General features: G+C 43.5%; 1 protein-coding gene across 6 annotated transcripts in view; it reads left to right on the forward strand.

The window, feature by feature from the left end:
• The window catches only part of ZSWIM4 (zinc finger SWIM-type containing 4), a 39,584-nt gene extending 29,613 nt beyond the window's left edge, over positions 1-9,971 (forward strand). For 5 of the 6 annotated variants that reach the window (XM_033924677.1, XM_033924678.1, XM_033924680.1 and 2 more), the window contains 7 exons: positions 100-237; positions 476-736; positions 4,734-4,869; positions 5,126-5,283; positions 6,553-6,716; positions 7,404-7,485; positions 8,231-9,078. In XM_033924677.1, the coding sequence (XP_033780568.1) occupies positions 100-237; positions 476-736; positions 4,734-4,869; positions 5,126-5,283; positions 6,553-6,716; positions 7,404-7,485; positions 8,231-9,078 (1,787 nt within the window). Of the gene's footprint in view, positions 1-99; positions 238-475; positions 737-4,733; positions 4,870-5,125; positions 5,284-6,552; positions 6,717-7,403; positions 7,486-8,230 lie in introns of all 6 variants that reach the window. The other variant, XM_033924676.1, reaches the window with a different exon arrangement.
• Positions 9,972-20,396: the final 10,425 nt, after the last annotated feature.

Consider the following 20,396-nt stretch of genomic DNA (forward strand, 5'->3'; position numbering starts at 1 on the left):
GGGAGGGTGTACCTATGTCAGGTTGCTAGTCCTCTGCCATTTGGATAGCCTTACAGCAGTGACGAGAGATATATAATAGGTTTTGTGTTTCACCTCCAGAGTTGCTACAGAAAGCCACAACAACCATCAGCAATTTGGAAGGCTGGGTGGGCCACCCCTTGGACCCCATTGGTTGTCTCTGTCGCACTTTTCTGGAGGCGTGTCGGGCAGATGAGGAAGGACTGTTGCCAACTGCAGGTAAGTTGGGTAAAGGGATTCTCTGTAGATACCCAGGGTGGGGATTGACCTGGAGGCTGAAACTCCCAGGAGACGGTCCTTGGCAGGACTGGTGGGATAATGACTGAGTCTCACTGAGCTAATTGTCTGTTTGGTAGTCCTTATTCTCGGTGCACTTGCTGTAGATTTTGTTTTACTGGCCTGGTCCATGTTCCAGATTTTAAGCTGGTGGATGAATTGCTTTGATCTTTCTCTTCAGATTACACTACTGAAGCAAGGAAGGCTGGATACCAGCATGCCCCGGTGTCTGGCAGCTATGGCTCGGTGGAGTTCTATTGCATGCTAGCCCTAGAGGTGGCGCTGTTGGGTTTAGGGCAGCAGCGGGCCATGCCAGAAGGACTGTATGCCCAGGATAAAATGGTGCGCAATGAAGAGCAGATTATCGGGCTCCTGACAGAGGTGCAACTAGATGAGAAGATGGCTCAGGTCCTGCGGAAGCAGGTGCAGCTACTACTAGAAGGTAGGTTTTATATATCTGCTCTGTCAGAAGAGAGAGATGAGTATTGTCTCATAGTCTGTCTTTTTGTTGAATTAGGAACATAACATGGAGCCATTGCTGAAAGGGGTTATTATTATGGTTGAACTTTTGGTTTTGCTCTAGTTGACTGGTACTATCTCCTTGGAAAAGATGCTAGGTATTGGGCTGTGATGAGTTGGTTGGTTGGAGCAGAAAGCTGTGGTTGCAGCAGAGGTGATCCATTTACAAAAAAGGATATAGTACGTAGGTAGATGCGTGGAATAGTCTTCAAGAAAGCGTGGGACAGGCATGTGGGATCTCTTAAGGAAAGGAGGAGGTAGTGGATGCTGCGGTTGGGCCATGAGGCCTTTATCGGCCGTATGACCTCACAATGCAAGTGTTAAGAGCCTTAGCCTATAGGAAGAGGAAGAGATAGTGGATGGGCAGTTTGGCCTTTATTTTCCATCATGTTTCTAATATTGGTTTTGCAGTTCTGGATGAATTTACACGGTCTTAGAACTAACTTTTATACTAATATTCACATTTTGGTGTCTTCGTGGGGAAGATTTGGTTCAATCTCTGTTGCTATTTAAATGAGTTTGACTGGGATTGCAAAGTGATTTGTCAATCTTTTATTTTTTGTGTAATCCTGCAACAAATTTTTAGGTGTTGGCTTGTATATTGTTTCCTTGGGACTAGAAATTGCAGTGTTCAGTTCATGCCAGAGAAACAGACCTAATGTGACAGAGCAAAATCCCTTGTAAACTTTGATTTGTAAAGGAAGCTACGAGCATTTGATATCACTAAGACTGCAGCTTGCCTGTTGATGAAATGTCCACGATGCCACCCTGTGACTCCAGTTCATTAGCAAAGGCAGTTTAAGGTCTTGTAGGGGGAGGAGGGCAGAAACCTGGGCTTTCCAAGGTGATGGCTCAAGTGCTTCATTTAAAGAGATGAAGAAGACAGGGATTCATTTATGTGCCTTCTTCAGAGTGGAATAGTTTTCCCACAGACATAAGGCTGGGACACCAGTTTTTGTCCCTTTAGAAGAAATTAAACACTTGCTGGTTCATATTCAAAATGACTTAACTGACTGGTTCAGGGCTATTTAACTGATTATTGCTGCTGAACATTAGCAGTTGTGCCTAAGTGCAGATAAATCACGGTCCATCTGTTTATAGTTGCTTAAGTTCAGAATATCAATTAAACCGGCTCTGCATGAACTAGACACAGCCCAGCATGAATACCTGGAATTAAATTTGCCTCTGTCTCTGTCCCTGCGGGAAACCATCCCCATGTCATTCTTTAAGGCCAAAATTCCTCCTGCTGCAGGCTAAATGTTGAGCCCTTGGTTAAGGTTTGAAGAAAGTGTGGATGCAGAGGTGCTCTGATTCTTTGTATTTGGGGGCAGTTTTATGCGTTTACTGTACGTATAACTCTGCTTAAAAAGAACAGGTATTCCCAGCCAGTCGAGGTCCATTCCTGTTGCTCACTCCTCACAATAAGCAGAAACCTCCCCAAGTCTACTAAGTCTACCTCCTGCCCCTCTACTAATATCTCCCCAATGACCCTATCAAGTAACCAACCCTGAACTACATCTTCCCTACTTTTAATCCTCAATTCTCCTGCCTTCCTCAATTTCTTCCCTCTGCCTCTACTATTTAAAGTCCCCTAAATTGTAACTTCCTGGAAATGTCCAGCTATCTTCTACTGTAATCCGCTTAGAACTGCAAGGAACAGGCGGAATAGAAGTCACTAATGTAATATAATGTAACTTCAGTCTGACCTCGAATTCTAGAGACCAGTTACTTGGCTTAATTTTGTACCTACTGGAAAACTTCTTTCTCTGGTTTCTTATGAATATGAAATTCATAAGGTTTCATGAGATGTCCCCATCAGAAAGGAGAAATTCTTTTCTAATTACTGCTACTTATCATTTCTGTAGCGGTGCTAGGCGTACGCAATGTTGTAGAGTACTTCCCCCAAATTTGTGAATTTTGAGAAACAATGAAGACGGTTTTTCAGCTGATCGAAGGCAGGAGAGGGCAGCTGGGGCTCCGGCGGGTGCTTAAATTGTACTTGCAAAGCTGGGCATAATTTCCAACCACCTCTTCTTGGTACTAAAGTCATGGTTACACCAATCAGGAGCTGCTTTGATACGCCAGAATGCATGTCAAAGCAGCTTCTGATTGGTGTAACCATGACTTTAGTACCAGGAAGAGGTGGTTGGAAAATACCGCAAATTACTGAGTCTGCGATTTGCGAACCACAAATTTGCAGGGATTTACTCTACATTAAGACCCTGCTCAGACCTTATTTTGTAGACCTTTATCAGACATCTCTTTCCTAGTCTAAAGAGCTGTAACCTACTGATCTCTGGATTTAGGTGACTTGCATTTAAGTCCAGTAGATAGGTTCAAGTCTAAGGGCCTTCCTTTACTAATGAGTGCACATAAAATAATGCCAAAGTAGTTGTGGCCGATTTGGACCTGAGGCCTTTTTCCTTGTAGGAAAGCCATTGTATCTGTATCACTTTGGCCACCCTTCCTTGAACCTTTTGAACCTGATTCTCAAAAACGAGCATCCCGATGGCAGGCAGCGGTAGACATCCAACCATCATCGGGCACCTAATCGGGATGCATGTTTAAAAAATCCTCCCCCGAGGCAGGACACCCACATTGTGGACCTCCAGAGCACGTCTTCGAAGACGTGATGTTTAAGCATGCCTAAGGTAGGGCATGGGTGTGGCTTCACCCGAACTGCATACACATCTCCATAGATAGGAGACAGATGCCTGAAATGTAGGCCTGCATTTCAGGCGTCTGTCCAGGAGTATAGGCATGATTCTACATAGGACACCGGTGCATGATTGATACGAATTGGTGGCTGCTTCTTAGGCATCTGCCAATACCGGGATCCTATACAGAATCGGACCCTTCTAGCTCATCTATATCGCATTTGAGATGCAGTGACCAGAACTTCCCATGGTACTCAAGGTGCTTCAGACACCCAGTGTCCCAAGATTCTCCTGCAGGTTTTGCACAATCCTTATGTAAATAACTTTTTGTCATCTGATTGACTTCTTGTGTGTTGCTCCCTTTTGCAAATTTATGAATATTTTTTAACAAGCTGAACTCGGTTTATGCCCCTTTAGTTTCATGTTCTTAATTTGTGCCTTATTTTCAACCCATTTAATGAGTCTGAGTTTATAGCTGAAAATATATCTTCATTTAGGAGTTTAGAAGTTATTCAGCCAGTGATGGTCATTTTTGTGTTCTAACTGGATATTCAATATCTGGGTTTCTTCCAGTTAATGTGATTTCCAGCACTTAACCGCCCAAGCAAAACAAATAAAGATAGATCTGAGTTTTATGTGGTACAATTTGGTCCAGTTAACTTAGGTGGTTAAATGCACTCTCCGTGAGCTATGGCTTTTCTGCTTAGTGCTGAAATTCAGGAGATGGACCCATAGAAGCAATTTAATAGAACAGGAGCCTCTCCTGCCCAGTTAAATTGCTTTGAATATTGATACATTTAGGATCACCGTTTGTGAGCCCAATGCTGAAAATCAGTGCTAAGCTCCCAACTTTTGGTTTTCCCTTGCCCTAACCCTAGCAAATTTTCAAAGAAGTCAGTTTAGAAGCCTAACTGTCAAAGTTAGGAGGATAAATTGTTTGAATATTGGGCCACATGAAATGGATCTTTGAGTAAACTGTTTCCTGTCTTTTAATCAGTTGTCAAGCAATGACAGACAGGACATTGCCTCCTGTCCCCTGACTTTTAATATCCTCAGGAAAATGCAAATATATTATATGTTCCAGCTCACGGTTTAAAAAAATATTTAAACTCTGTTAGACAAGTCAGCACTGCTTCCATTTCTGTACCTAGTAATTCTGTTAAGAGCTTCTCCGACCAGTGGCTGTGGCTGTCTAGATCTTCACTGGCTCCTTTCCAGTCTCCAAGCACTATCTGCACTGGGTTTTGTTTTTTATTTTTACAGGGGGGCCCTTCAGTGGTCTGGGTGAGGTAGTATTTAGGGAGAGTGTTCCCATGCACACCTTCGCCTGTTTCCTGTTTACTGCTCTGCTGCCGTACAACACCGAGCTGGCATACCGAACGGGCCTGAGAGCTATGAGGTGCGTGGATGGGAGAGGTTGGGGCTGTAGTGGAAAGAGCAGGGCCATTTGATGAGAGAGAGAGAGGATGGTGGGTGCATGTTGGACGGAAGATGGAAGGAGGGGTTGATGTGGCAGATGCATTTTGGGGAGGAGACTTGATGCTGATGGGCGCAAAGAATGCGTGATACTTACTTGGCCTCTGTGTAGGATGAATGGGGCTACACATCGGCCAATTTCACATATCCCTCACCGGTTCTTGTTTCCTATGTCTTAGGTTACCAGTGTTGGAGACGGTGCTGTCAGCTACAGATCTCCTACAACAGAACTTGTTGGACTCTATGATGGCTCATCGCTTCCCCCGCTGGTTCATCCTGGGGCATCTGGAGACGAGGCAGTGTGAGTTGGCCTCTGCCATGCTCATCACAGCCAAAGGTAAAGCACATGGCCTGAAGCCAGACACTATAGGGGAGGTGGATGTCCTACTCATTCAGTAACTCATTCATTGGGGAGGGGGGAGGTTATTCACCACCAAGGTGGTGTGCTGCGGGTACAGTTTTAACATAACTTCCAATTTTCATTATAGCTTCATAAATGTGAAATGACCAAATTTAGGCAAAATGAATCTACAAATAGGTATCAGAAATGCAATCATTGAACAGTACAAATGATACCATAATGAATGGCACGGAAGAACATTCACATAACATAGATATAATACAGTAGGATGTCGGCACCTAATAAGCACACATCAGAATATTCAGATAACGTACAAACATATGATGCTAATGCTGTTCCTACATCACCACAGAACACCTTAATAGGTAGCCAAGGGGGAAAATGCAGATAGATAGATAGAGATACGAGGGGTGGAGTGAGAACAGGAGCTGGCTTGTGGCTATCTTATCATGTAGTTTCTTCCAGACTGTAGAGGGTTGACCTTGAAAGTCAAACATAGAGGGTCTTTTTATCAAAGATTAGCGTTTTCTGCAACAGGAGTCAGAGGAACAAAATGGGTCTTGTGGAAGACAACATGCACTAATGTTTAGTCAAAGAAAAGTGATATTTTTATACATCTCCATTGCATTTATATTAGTGCAGATCAGCATTCTCATATCGTATAATATCACTATTATGGGACTTGGAAGAAAAGTGTGATGATGCTCCCAATTTGTTTTCCCTATCGGTTTGCAACTGGTAGAAGCACTTTTCACTATTATTATTAATAATCAACCAGTAATTTAATACACAATATGCTGCATAATTGTTAGTAAAAGTTAGAGCTTTAGATTTAGTCCAGTAAGGCACTGGCAGCCTGTGTGGATTTTGCAGGAAACACCTAAATATGCCCAAGGTAGGTTTATAGAAACACTCATTTGTGACGGAGACACAGGCAGCACAAAATCGGGTCACTGAGAAGTAGGAGCTTCAGGAAGAGCCTGCAAGGCAGCAAAGCCGTAAATGCTGGAAGACGCCTACAGATAGGAATCTAATATCAGCCAAGGGTGTGACAGGCCTTTGAACTCTATCAATCATAGTAAGGGCATCTGGAAAAATCATATCTTATATCCCTGCAGGGAGCACTGGGGCTGGGGGAAGTGGGAAGAATAGGCTGTGAAGAGTTAAGACTCCTCCAAAGAGCCTAGGAGAAGCCCACTCTCCCTGCAGGAGCCCTGAACTCATTTTTTTTTCTCTTTCTTGCAGGAGACCCTGAGTGGTTGCACGCTGTGCTGGCATCGATTCAGCAGAACATCCACTCGCCAGCGCTGCTGTTTAAGCTCGCGCAGGATGCTTGTAAGATAGCTACGCCTGCCAACGCCCCACCAGACAGCACCCTACTGAATCTCTCCCTGGAGCTGGGCCTGCAGGTAAGACCTGGAGCAAGAGCAGAAAATCTGATATACTGTATAAGGTCATGAGGTTTGATTTCTCCCCCCCCCCCCTTGCAGCAGCTAAATTACATTTGCATAACTCAAAAAGTACATAAGTCTAGAGGGGGGCTGGAGGTGTCCTTGATGTGCTGATAAGTTTGTGCATTCAGTGCTGGAACGCTGCATTCACCATGTACCATTAGGCACATAATTATAGCCTGTCCTGAGTCATTTGAATAAGTTACCCGTTTGTTACCCCACTCCCTCCACGTCTGGCTGCACATAAAATCCAGGGAGGTGATAAGTTGTCTGGCTAAAACTAACTCTGGTCATGCCCAACACCCGTTTTAAAACAAAGTGGTTATCTTCATGCGGTCAGATTTATTCCCCTTTACCTAGGTTAAGGCTACTGAGTTTTGTCCAGCAAGATTCACCTGGATATTCAGTGGCATTTACTTCAGATTAAAATTGGACTGGCTGGAAATATAGAAAAGTTAAGGCAGCTGAACAAATCTGCCCATCCATGCCATCTGCTTTCCCTGTCCATGAAATTTTCTTCCCCACTTTGAAGACAGTGGGATGTGGGTGGCACAAGGACGTTCACATTTTGGTGGTATAGTGTGGCTTGAGGTGGGAAATACTGTTTAATGCACAGACTATGTGGGGTGTCTTTTTCTCTTACAGGTAGTGCGAATGACACTGACCACCATGACCTGGCGGCGACGGGAGATGGTCCGGTGGCTTGTCAGCTGTGCCACAGAGATCGGTAAGAGCTGAAAGGGCTCCTGTAGGGACATCCACCGTCCTCATCCATCCGTGGCTTCCTGCAGTCTTGTGCTGAAGCTCTTCCTGGTATCGTAAATACCCCCACAGTCAAACTGGAATTAGACCATATACAGACCTGTTCATAAGAGGCAACGTGGGCCAGTGTGTTTGTGTGATGGTCCTACAAGTGTCTTGTCTTCTTTCACAGAACTGAGGACAGTGGTGGAGATTTTCAGTTACATTTAATAAAATTCTTAACCTCCAGAACTGCTGAATAGAAAAGAGAAGGAACTGATGATTTTAGATATTGGCATGATGACACTTTCACATCTCTACTCTCGTTGAGCATTAGTGAAAAACGAATGCAGATATAATGGGTCATACTAAGAGATTTAAGTTAATCTGAGGCCCTTTAATATCTTTTATGGATGCGTTGTAATTGTTTTTGGGTTTTTTCCCCTTTGATCCTGTTGGTATATTGCACACACACCCAGGGGGAGGGAGGGTGGGAGAGATATTTATTCTCTTGCAAAATATTGGTTGTGGGGGGGGGGTTATCACGCTATGGGGATTTTGATTGATTATAAATGCATATATGAATAATGCTGTTTGTGTAGATACTGTACTGCATTTTGAATTGAGCATTAGTGAAAGAAAACGGCATAGAAAGGGTTCATGCCTCTTTAAGACTCACGCTGCCTTAACCTGGATGCCTTTGGTTCATCTTTCTTGCTGTTTCTTTGCAGGAGTCCAGGCTTTGATGAACATTATGCAGAACTGGTACTCGCTCTTTACCCCCATTGAAGCTACGACGATAGTGGCTGCTACAGGTACCACTCATGCCACCTTACTGCGGCTGAATCTAGACTTTGCACAACGAGAGGAGCTCTGCAGCTGTGCCCGAACTGTTGCCCTACAATGCGCAATGAAGGACCCTCAGAACTGTGCTCTGCCTGCCCTGACGTTATGTGAGAAGAATCACGCTACCTTCGAGGCTGCTTACCAGATTGTGCTTGACTCGGCAAATGCTGGCATGGGCTACTCCCACCTCTTCACAGTGGCACGATACATGGAGCACCGTGGACTACTTCTGCGTGCCTACAAACTAGCCACACTAGCACTCGCCCACCTCAATATAGCCTTCAACCAGGACACACATCCAGCTGTGAATGATGTGCTATGGGCCTGTTCCCTTAGCCAGTCACTGGGCAAGAGTGAGCTGGCCGCACTAGTGCCACTGGTGATCCAAAGTGTGCAGTGTGCGCCGGTGCTCTCGGACATCCTGCGACGCTGGACCCTGCCTTCTTTACCCAGCCGCCGGAGCGCTGGCAAGATTCTGAGCACGGACAAAGCCCCACTCTGCCAGCTGTTAGATGCCGCTATCGCTGCCTACATCAGTACCACCCACTCACGGCTCACTCACATCAGCCCACGGCACTACACAGATTTCATTGATTTCCTGTGCAAAGCCCATGAGACTTTCCTACTGGCTCCCAGTGGCCACTTGCAGTTCAGCCAGTTCTTGGAGAACTTGAAGCAGACTTATAAGGGCAAAAAGAAGTTACTGCTGTTGGTCCGAGAGCGCTTTGGTTGAGCTCCCCTCCTTTTATCAGTAACCTTTATTCTATGGGTTTTATTAATTATCTACTATTTATTTATTTAAATGACCTGAAGAAGGGTGCAGCGAACTTAGATTTTATTTTACTTATTTTTAAACTGCAGTGTGAAATCTTCAGTGTTAACTCGCCACAGGATACTTCAACAATTTGAAGGAGCACAAAGGAGGCAAAAAAGCAGGGAACCCTGGTCTCTGGGGAATTCCAGCAGGAGGAATCGCCCACCCTCCTCGGCAGCTGCGATCAAGAGGTCATCTCTGCCCAAGTGCAGTCCTCTGCCCTGTTGCCCTCAAGCAATAAAATGTCTTTTCCTCGGAGGGCGAGGGGTCGGCAGAATCTTTGATTAATGTTCATAACATGACGTTTATTATCCTAAGCATAGCAGTGTGTATGTATGAAGAAAGATGTGAATTCTCCCATGTCCTCCATTCCTTTTCTCTCTGTCTTCGCCCCACGAGCAAACTCCCCCAGCCACCCCCCCTCCACTTTCCCACCTGGGATTCTGGAGAGAGTCCAGTTTCAACAGTACACCTCACTCCCTTGGGCCCTCCAGCTTATACCTCATGCTTCAGCAAGCCGGAGGACCCTGGGCCCCAACACCCTGCCTCTCAGCCTGTACTCAGGAACATTGCTCGGCTTTTGACTCTTCCCATCGTCTTGATCGATGGAGGATCTGACATTAGAGCATCTAATGAAATAGGAAGAAAATGTCATTTGATACTTGGAAGTGTTTGGGTTTGTGTGCTGTTTGGAAAATCTGCTGGCCGGTTTTATTTTCTGCTTTTGGTTTCTGATTCCAATAGAATGCGTTTTGGTTTTCTATTTAATTTTTGTGTTTTTGTAAAGTATAAGATAAAGATGCTTTCTGGAACTTTTCTGGTGTGTTGTATTGCACTGAACAGTCTTATTCTTCATTCAGGTGTTGGTGACAGCAGACAGGTGTCCCTCCCCAGCGCAAGACAGCATGCATGTGTGATAATCTATATTAGATACCACTGACTTCAAAGCAGGTGGCGATGGGGCCTTAACAAGATGCTTCCACATAGGCCAAAATCCTTTCAGTTGATGAAAAATGGGATGTGTTGGATGTTGTCTCACTTCTGAAACTGTTGTTGGAGAGTCTCTTTTATCCATCCTAGGCACTGGGAAATGGGAGGGGGCTCCCCATGAAATGACAAGGAATTTTCAGTTTTTGTATGGGTTAGATTTCCCTATGAAAAGCCAGTGGTTGGCTGGGGTGTGGTTTTTATCTAAACTTTTCGGCTACAGGGCAGTTTCTTTTACATTGAAGCAGTTATAGGTGCCACTTAAGTATTAAATGAATTATAAAAATACTTGCATTCCACCAATTCCCCTAATCAGGTTCAAAGCAGATCACAAAGTTCAATTATACAACAGACCAAGGAAAACTAAATTCTACAGTAAGAACTTCTTAAACAGTTATGATTTCAGCTGTCCGATTCCTTCTTATTTAAAATTCACAATCTTATTTTAAGAACATAAGACATAAGAAATGCTGCTGCTGGATCAGACCAGTGGTCCATCATGCCCAGCAGTCCGCTCACGCGGTGGCCCTTTTGGTGAAAGACCAGCGCCCTAACTGAGACTAGTTCTCTGTACCTTGGAGAGGGTGAACAACCTGTCCTTATCTACTAAGTGTATCCCCTTCAGTATCTTGAATGTTTCGATCATGTCCCCTCTCAATTTCCTCTGTTCGAGGGAGAAGAGGCCCAGTTTCTCTAATCTTTCGCTGTGCGGCAGCTCCTCCAACCCCTCCAACCCCTTAGTCACTCTTCACTAGACCCTCTCGAGTAGTATCATGTCCTTCTTTATGTACGGCGACCAGTGCTGTACGCAGTACTCCAGGTGAGGGTGCATCAAGGCCCGGTACAGTGGCATGATCTGTTCGTGATCCTCTTCTTTATCATTCCTAGCATTCTGTTTGCCCTTTTCGCCACCACCACACATTGCGTGGATGGCTTCATCGACTTGTCGATCAGAACTTCCAAGTCCCTTTCCTGGGAGGTCTCTCCAAGTACCGCCCCGGACATCCTGTATTCGTGCATGAGATTTTTGTTATCGACATGCATCACTTTACATTTATCCACATTGAACCTCATCTGCCCATTCCTTGAGCCTGATTATGTCACATTGTAGATCTTCGCAATCCCCCTACGTCTTCACTACTCTGAATAACTTCGTATCGTCTGCAAATTTAATCACCTCGCTCGTCGTACCAATGTCATCGTTTATAAAGATGTTGAAGAGCACGGGGCAAGCATCGAGCCCTGCGGCACCCCACTGGTGACACTTTTCCAGTCTGAGTACTGCCCATTAACCCCCACTCTGTTTCCTATGATCCAGCCAGTTTTTAATCCACGTGAGTATTTCACCCTTGATTCCATGGCTCGCAATTTTCCGAAGTAGTCGTTCATGTGGAACCTTGTCGAATGTCTTCTGAAAGTCCAGATATACAATATCGACCGGGTCGCCCTTGTCTATCTGCTTGTTTACTCCCTCGAAGAAGTGCAACAAGTTTGTCAAACAAGGTCTGCCTTTGCTGATTGGTCCTCATCAGACCGTGTACATCAAGGCGATCAAAGATTGCGGACCTTTATCAGCGCCTCTACCACCTTTGTCTGTACCGAGGTCAGACTCACCGGTCTGTAGTTTCCTGGGTCTCCCCTTGAACCTTTTTTTGAAGATCGGCATAACATTCGCCACCTTCCAGTCCTCCGGAATCTTTCCTGTTTTGATCTACAGATTGGCTATTAGTTGAAGCAGTTCAGCTATGGTCCCTTTTAGTTCAGCTAGGGTCCTTGATGACCCTTGGATGGATGCCATCCGGTCCCGGGGATTTATCGCTCTTAAGCCTATCGATCTGCCTGTATACCTCTTCTAGACTGACTGTATGGAAATGAAATAAGAGCACAATTTTTTTATATTTAACCCCAGCAAAGAAAATAAACCTTCAGATGTCAAAGGCCATTACAGACATGAAATGAAATATTCAGGAGTGGTTCCATCAAACATCTTCTATACCAGTGGTCTCAAACCCAAACCCTTGGCAGGGCCACTTGGAGGGCCTGATAAAAAATAGTTAATGTCTTATTAAAGAAATGACAATTTTGCATGAGGTAAAAACTTTTTATAATTTATAAATCTTTCCTTTTAGCTAAGTCTTAATAATAATATTGTAATTTATAGCTAAAAAAACATATGATCAAGAAACTGTTTTTGATTTTACTTTTGTGATTATGATAAACATACCGAGGGCCTCAAAATAATACCTGGCGGGCTGCGAGTTTGAGACCACTGTCCTATACATATAACTTAAAAATAATATGTGCCTTAATTTGCAACCAGTGTAATTTTACTAGGCCAGGCATAGCTTGATCTGATCTTTTGGATTTAAAGAATGTGTAACAATCAGATAAATATACCGACAGCTTTGACCCATGAACAAAAGATTTACAAGAAATAGACATCTTTCTAATGTCACCAGTCAGGGTATGGAAATAGAGGAAAGATATTCCCAGCTAGTAATCGTACAATAATCTCCCAGCATGAGCCAAATCAGGAACAGTTCCACTGGAAGAATGACGAGGATGCCATCTAAGAGAGCTCTCTGTAATGAACAGTGTGTGGGGGTGATTCAATGCACTTTGAGCCCTTTTAGTTAAATGTGAGTTGTTTTTAACTTTTAGTACTCTCTTTCCTGATATGCCCCCCCTCCCTTTCACTAAGCTGCATGGCAATAGCCCTGAAGTCCTTAACATCCCTATGGGCTTCCGGACAGTTAGCACAGCGGCTCGAGCTAAGCAGCTTTGTAAAAAGGCCCATAATGAGAAGAGCTGTAAGTAGGTAAATGTAAAGCCTCATCCTTCTCTTTAAGCTGTGCTCTTTCCTTCTTACACAATTAATAGTTCATCTTGTACAATCCTTTTGAAAAGCAAACGGCACCCTTTATTTAGCTGTTTATTAAAATGTATTTACTGCCTGTTTGAAGCTATTCACCTAAGGTGGCAGACAGCAAGGACAGTATATTACTTAGTGTTGACACAATACAGAATAAAACACCATAACAGCAGAGGTGGAACATACTGTACACACAGATAGGATATCGTAACTGCAGTTAAAAAATAAAGGGACTAATTTAAAGAAATTTGCACATGAAGTCAGAAAGGTACATGACGAAAAAGACAACCGTCGTTGATTTCTCAACCCACTTGGAGGTGAAAAGAATATCGGAAAGTGATTTGTTTTTTGATCTCTAATAATGCAGAGAAATCTAAATCTAAAAATGATTGCCTACCTCGTACAACCTCTAAAGAACCGTAAAAATATGACCATTAAGTGGCAGACGACAATCCATTAGAATTTAACACGAATACTGCCTCAATATTCACCGACTCCTGATCTTAAAAAAACAAATCCAGTGTGGATGCAAATTAAAATCCATAAGCATGATAGTTGCAGTACAGGTCTGAAGGGGAGGACCGGGGGTGGGCAGTGCATTGTATTTTTGATAATCTGAGATGTAACGTGAGAATCAGTTAAGCTCTATTTGGATGTTTTGAACAGCTCAATAAAAATTATTAGAATATAATTAGTAGTAGAAATATCCTAGGACAAGTAGGCAGCATATTCTCACATGAGTGATGGCATTCCCGGAGCCCCGGCACGGACAGTGAAAAAGGGGTGCAAATCAAAGCAGCAGCTGCCACATGAGAAAACCAAGACAGACATTTAGGGCTAAATGCACTAAAGATACCGACTTGATCACTGTTGGCCGATTCTCCAGCAGCAACTGATGTGCTACCAAATTTGCAAGCAAATGATTTGCACAGACAATTGGCTCAGATGCCTCAGGCCCCTCCCCTTGGCTCATTCAAGCCAATCAGGGCCTTAAGCTTCTCCCCCTTGTGTCTGGGATACAGAGGAAAGAGCCTAAGGAAATCCGTGATTGGCTCAGATGCTTAAGACTCCTCCCAAGGGGAGGGGCCTGAGGTATCTGAGCCAATCATGGCCTTAGGCCCCTCCCTGTGCATCACATGATGCACTGGGAGGGGAAGGCCCAGCATTGTAGACTTGGCAGCCTCAGAGAAGGAGGGACTGAGTACCCCTCCTGCTCCCAACTTAAAAGGTAAGGGGGGCAAAGGGGGGGACCTCTGATGGCAGGAGGGAGTAGGCATCCTTCCTACCTTTTTGGGGAGGGAGGGGGGTGATTGGCACAGGGGACCTTTATGGTAGGAGGGAGTGGGCATCCCTCCTGCCATTTGTTTTGGGGGAGGGGGAACGGGGGTCGGAGACTTTTTTCATTTTATTTTAATGGGACAGATATTTTGTGTGTGTAACATGCAAAATATCTGTGCCATTGGGGAAAAAAAAACCCTGGCAGACCTCTGGTAACTGTGTCTAACCCAGTTGGTTTTTACAATCACTAAAACCCCATTTGGAATAGCCAAGCGATGTTAGTGCATCAATCGCTTGGCTATTTTGCAGGGGGGGGGGATCAAAAAATGAGCTATTGGGGGAAAACCATGCTGTGGGCCATTTTGGCAATTGGTAACAGCGATTGTCGCTAAAGCTGTGAAAACAGGTTTAGCGACGATCGCTGACTTTTGTTCATCTAGCCCTTAAACTCTGTCTGTTTATTGCTCGCCATTATCCAGAGCGAGCTACATGTTAACATACAAAATAAAACAACATTTATCGTACAAATCGCATCAAGAAAACACTATGACTAACATCATTATAGCAAATAAAAGAGACCAGACGCCATTGAAAACCTCCGTGATCAGTCATCACTCCTTCCCCCTCAGCCAAACTCAGACCATATTATTTGGCCATAAAAGTAATTCATCCATATCCCAAATGTGAGAAAATGCCAAATCAGATTTAAATATCGCCAAAATCTCTGTGTGATTAATGGAGAGCTGCTCTATATTTACGTTCAAACAGTTTTTTTATTGAAAAGACATAACACAGCAACAACAAAATGTTCAATAAAACAGATCAGCTAGAATTACAGCAAGCTCTGCCATACTACAAGAGATATACATTCCCAACCAACAGTCCACAGTAATACAAGAACAGCCAAGCAAACCATACATAGGGAAATCCCAACAGGGATAGAATTCCCAGGGCCTTGGGCTAGATTTCACTAATACCACGGATTGGATCTGATCCGTGGCTGGGGGGCTGATTCACGAATTGCCCTCATGCAAATGAGGGCGATCGGAATCACACCCCCAACCGACCGCATGGATCACTCTCCAGTGATTCTGACACATGCGCAGACCATCTGTAGATAGGAAGAGAGGCAGAGAGCAGGGCAGTCGGAAAGGGCCTGAGCGACTGGTCCTCAGCAGTCACTTATTTTTTGATTGGCCAGCTCAGTCGGTGTCCCTATTTTTTTTTTTTTGTGAACCGCTGCCTGGCTATATTTGCATGCCATTCCCCCTCATTTGCATGTGCAGATTGGATCTGGAGTAAGGTTAGTGAATCGGGTCAGGGTCGCTAAGGGGTTGGGATTTGATCGGTGGGCTTAGTGAATCTAGCTCCTTGTGTCTTAGGATCCTGGCTGCTCTATATTTTATTTATTAATTGACTGGGATTCATTAACTGTCTTTATGAAGAGATTCACCCAAGACGGTGTACAGGAAGGTTGAGAGAACTGTGACTAAACAGTTGAGAGCCTATTTAAACAATTCTGCTTTTCTGCATTATTCTCAAGTCAGGATTTCATGAGAATTATAGTACTGAAACCATTTTAAAGTTTGGCAACATTACAGGCAGAAGGCAGATTATTGCTAAGTAAAGGACAGAGCACAGTTGTGCCCCAATTTGACCTGTCAAGTGCATTTGCTATGGTGGATAATTATTTGTTTACTATCTATCTTGAGAGAATTTGGAATAATGTGCTCATCTGGTTTACTGAGTTGGGTTTTTTTTTATTTTTAGAACATATAAAGTTTTAATAATTCCTTTTCTGATATGTGGAAAAAGAGGTGGGATCCTACAATTTTCTCCATTGTCCCAAATGCTGTTTAATATTCTTGTGTCTGTATTTGGGACGTTATTAGAAAATGCAGGTCACAGAATTTTTAGCTATGCAGATGATGTTTCTATTCTTTTGCAGATTTATAAATCAGCAGAGGAAACTACAATCCAAAAAAGAGATGGGATTCAAGTATGAATCCATCGTTTTCAAACTTAAATTTCTTCTGTTAGCCAGTTTTTGATCCAGGTGAGTATTTCACCATCTATTCCATGACTCACAATCTTCCAAAGTAGTCATTCATGTGGAACCTTGTCGATCGCCTTCTGAAAATCCAGATAAACAATGTTGACTAGGTCGTCCTTGTCTATCCGCCTGTTTACTCCCTTGAAGTGCAGCAAGTTCATCAGACAAGATCTGCCTTTGCTGAAGCCGTGTTGGCTGGTCCTCATCAGACCATGTCCGTCAAGGTGATCAATGATGCAGCCTCTGTTATAGTGTGGCAGATTTGTTCTATAGGATCTGAGTTTTGTATTAGGTTAGAGTGCCTGGTCATGAAAAATGTTTTTGTGGTTTACTGAGATGATGCGGAAACTTGAATCCTTAGTCAATCTTTTGCCTTCAAGCTGGTAGAGACGTGGAATGGACTTCCTGACTCCATTAGACTGATAGGCTAGCTACAACAATTTCGTTTACACAAAACTTAAATGGCTTAACTATAGTATCAAAGAACTGACGATAATCCAGGTGTTTTTTTTTTTGCTCTATGCTCTTTCTTATGTACTCTAGTCTTAATTACATGTAACTTTCACAATAATAACACAAACACAGAGGACTGTTTTACGGTGCTTGTTAAAGTTAGCTGGCTAGATTTAAGCAAAGTCACAGATATGCTTAGGTTGGCTTCCTGAATTTCATTTCTTGACCTAGCCTCACCCTGTGGAAGAGGTATCTAAATTTAGTCTCCAAGTCTGTGTTTTTAAGAGCGATAGTTCAGCAAAGCCTTAGGGATCTTGTGTGTGGTCCAGTGGGGAGGAAAACATCCCTATTCTTTCTTTTTCTCCTCACTAGAGGGCATAGTTGATTTAATAAATGACAGTGGCTCTTTGCATCTGGGTTTGATTTGGGGGAACGTCTGTCTGCCTGAGCAGCTCCATGAGTGCATGTCAGGTACCTATGTGGGTAGAAAGCAGAGCTGGTTTCATAGTGCTAGTTTCGTTCATGCTGTGACCTTTTTTAGACTCAAAAACTCATCTCAAATCAATATAACATTTCCAATTGATAATATTTAAAACACACCTTCCTCCTTCACATCTCTATTTAAAAAAAATGTACAGCCTGCAATTAGTCTACAATTTGAGATGGTTTACCTAATGTACATATTAAATCATGACATTAAAACATTATCTACCCCACCTTCACACTAAAATGGCAGGTCTTTACTTTCTTCCTGAACACGCAGTAGTCCACTTCCTTACAGATGGCTCCTGCTTCTAAGCTCCAACATGTGGGCTCCTGCTACGAATACCCTGGCCTTTGAATGTTTTACAAATGTATCGCTCACAGTGGAAGTAATGTCACCCCCCCATTTGGGAAGAATGCAATATCTTTTCTAGCTTGGTCAGCAACACAGACTGATATACAGCGCCAGCGTTAGGTTAAACACAACTTCAACCAAATTTGCTTCTGTTGTGATAACCAACGATGAGCTGCCACTCATGGTAACTTGTATCTTCTGCATGGGCATGTTAAAATCCTGGCTGCTGTATTTTGTACAATTTGCATCCTATCCAGTTGATTCCTGCAAAGGCTGCAGTACAGTGAATTACAGTAATTCAGTTTAGACACAGAGTAAAGCATAGGCAGATGCCAGATGGCAAGTGGGGGAGTAGGAGGGGCACACTTTAGCAAGATCTATGAAATACAACTCCAGCATGAAGTGATTGCTTTAGCTGCTTCCATACTGATGCAAAAAGACCTGGAGTAAAAGGAGATGGATTCGAGGAAGAGACTTATGAGAATCTTCAAAATTGATGAGCATGGCCTATCCCTAGATCTGAAGGGAAAGCCAGGGATTAACGGGGGTTGATGGGAACTGGAGAGACCAGATGGAGCTGTCATACTCTATGGCACTGTTTAGAGCTGGTCCTAAGGGAAGGTGGCTGTTGGTGTTGGGGATCTGGTGAGAGCAGCCAGAAATGCACTGTGCTTTATGCTTATAAGAGAAGGTTTTCAGGGATGGCTGGACTTGGGGTGGGGTAGGATCATGTTCTCAGGGATCACTGGGCACAGGATGGTGCTGGGCTGTGCATTACATATGCTTGAAGGATTGTCTTTGGATCAGGGTGGAGATTAACAGCTTGTATGCAGAGCTAATGCTTGAAGGGTCAGGTTTTACAGGGCAGTCTAACTTTGGGCAGGGATAGTTTGGCTCTAATAGTGGGTGAGGCGTTCAGGATTGGATTGTAAAGGCTGGCCAAGGTGTACTTACAGCTTGTTTTCATGGAGTCAGATCTTCAGGGATGGCTGGGGAAGGGAGTATTTGTAGGTTTATTTGGTGTATCAGGTGTGCAAGGACGATATTTTATCATTTCATTGGATCAATGCCTGGGGTACCGCAGAGTTCCCCCCTTTCCCCTACCTTGTTTAATATTTATCTTGTTTCTCTGGGAAATTTTTTTCAAAGTTTAAAGCTTAAATTCTATATTTATGCAGACGATATTACTATTACATTACATTACATGACATTAGGGATTTCTATTCCGCCATTACCTTGTGGTTCAAGTAGTCATCCCACTTATTTGTCTGTCATCTGAATTTACAAACTTTCTTACAACTATTATAAACCAGATTGAGCTTTGGATGACGGTGTTCAAATTGAAATTGAATAAGGAAAATACTAAATTATTTCTGGCAACTCCTAATGATAAGCTCAGAGAAACAATGATCTGTGTGAATGGGTTGGATTACAATATAGAACAATCCATTAAATATTAGGGGTAACGCTGGATAAACACCTTACATTGGAGAAACACACCGATTTACTTATTAAGAAATGTTTTTCAGTGCTCTGGAGGTTTCGTACCATCAAGAAATATTTTGATGAAGTCTCTTTTCGGTTGTTAGTGCAATCTTCCATTTTAAGTATACTGGACTAGTGCAATATTGTATATATATAGGGTCTTATTTGAAAATTCTTAAGAGATTAAGAGTAGTCCAGAACACTGCTGTTTGCCTCATTTTTGGCTTCAAAAAATGGGAGCATATCACTCCCTCCTATCACAAACTGCACTAGCTACCGGTGGAGTCTAGAGCAGTGTTCTTCAACCTTTTGACCGGCGGAACTAAAATAATTATTTTGTGAACCAGCACCGGTCCGCGGACTGGCAGTTGAAGATCACTGGGCTAAGTCGTGCCCATCTCCACCCAATCTCCGCCCCCATAATAGTACTAAGTTTTTCCATTTATTTTTCATATATATACACACACACACACACACACAATACAATCGTATTAACAACACATAATGGTTAACCACAAAATTAAAATACACAAAGCACACTGTATGCTTCTCAACATTCATTCCTACCAGAAAACAGATGCAGGAGCAAAATCTAAAAGTACTAATATTTAGAAACAAACCCTAAGATGCAAGACTCTGCAAGCAGTACAACCCCAGAGGAAAAGAAACAAATGCATTTCTTCCTGAACAGACAAATCAATCACTAAATTAAAAAATAAAATCATTCCCCCTACCGTTGTTGTTTCCCTCCCTCCATGCCCCTGGTGTTATCTTCGGGCCAGCTCCCTCTTCCTGAGTGCTGCAGTGTAGAAAGCTGTGGGCAGCAGCTCCTCGCACGTCCCGTGCCTCATCTGGAAGCCTTCCCTCTAATGTTGCGATGTCAGAGAGAAGGCTTCTGGATCAGGCGCAGGATGCACTTAGGAGCCTCTTCCCATGGCTTTGTGCACTGCAGCACTCAGGAAGAGGGAGCCGGCCCGAACACAACACCACGTTGATCGCACCGTGGACTGGTGGCTGAAGAACATTGTCTTGGGCCTGATGCACGTGCCCGCCCTATGGACCGGTAGGAAATTTCTGCGGACTGGCACCGGTCCACAGACCGATGGTTGAAGAACGCTGGTCTAGAGTATTGTTTAAATTTTCTTGCATTTGTTACAAAGTAGCACTTGGTCTGGCACCAGATTATCTCCTTTCTCATTTTTCTTGGAGTCATTTTAATAAAAATACAGAGAGTGCAGTTATTTACTTATCCTTCTATAAAATTTTGCCGC

The sequence above is a fragment of the Geotrypetes seraphini genome, chromosome 16 (assembly GCF_902459505.1).
Source record: "Geotrypetes seraphini chromosome 16, aGeoSer1.1, whole genome shotgun sequence".
In the NCBI taxonomy this organism is placed as follows: Eukaryota; Metazoa; Chordata; class Amphibia; order Gymnophiona; family Dermophiidae; genus Geotrypetes; species Geotrypetes seraphini.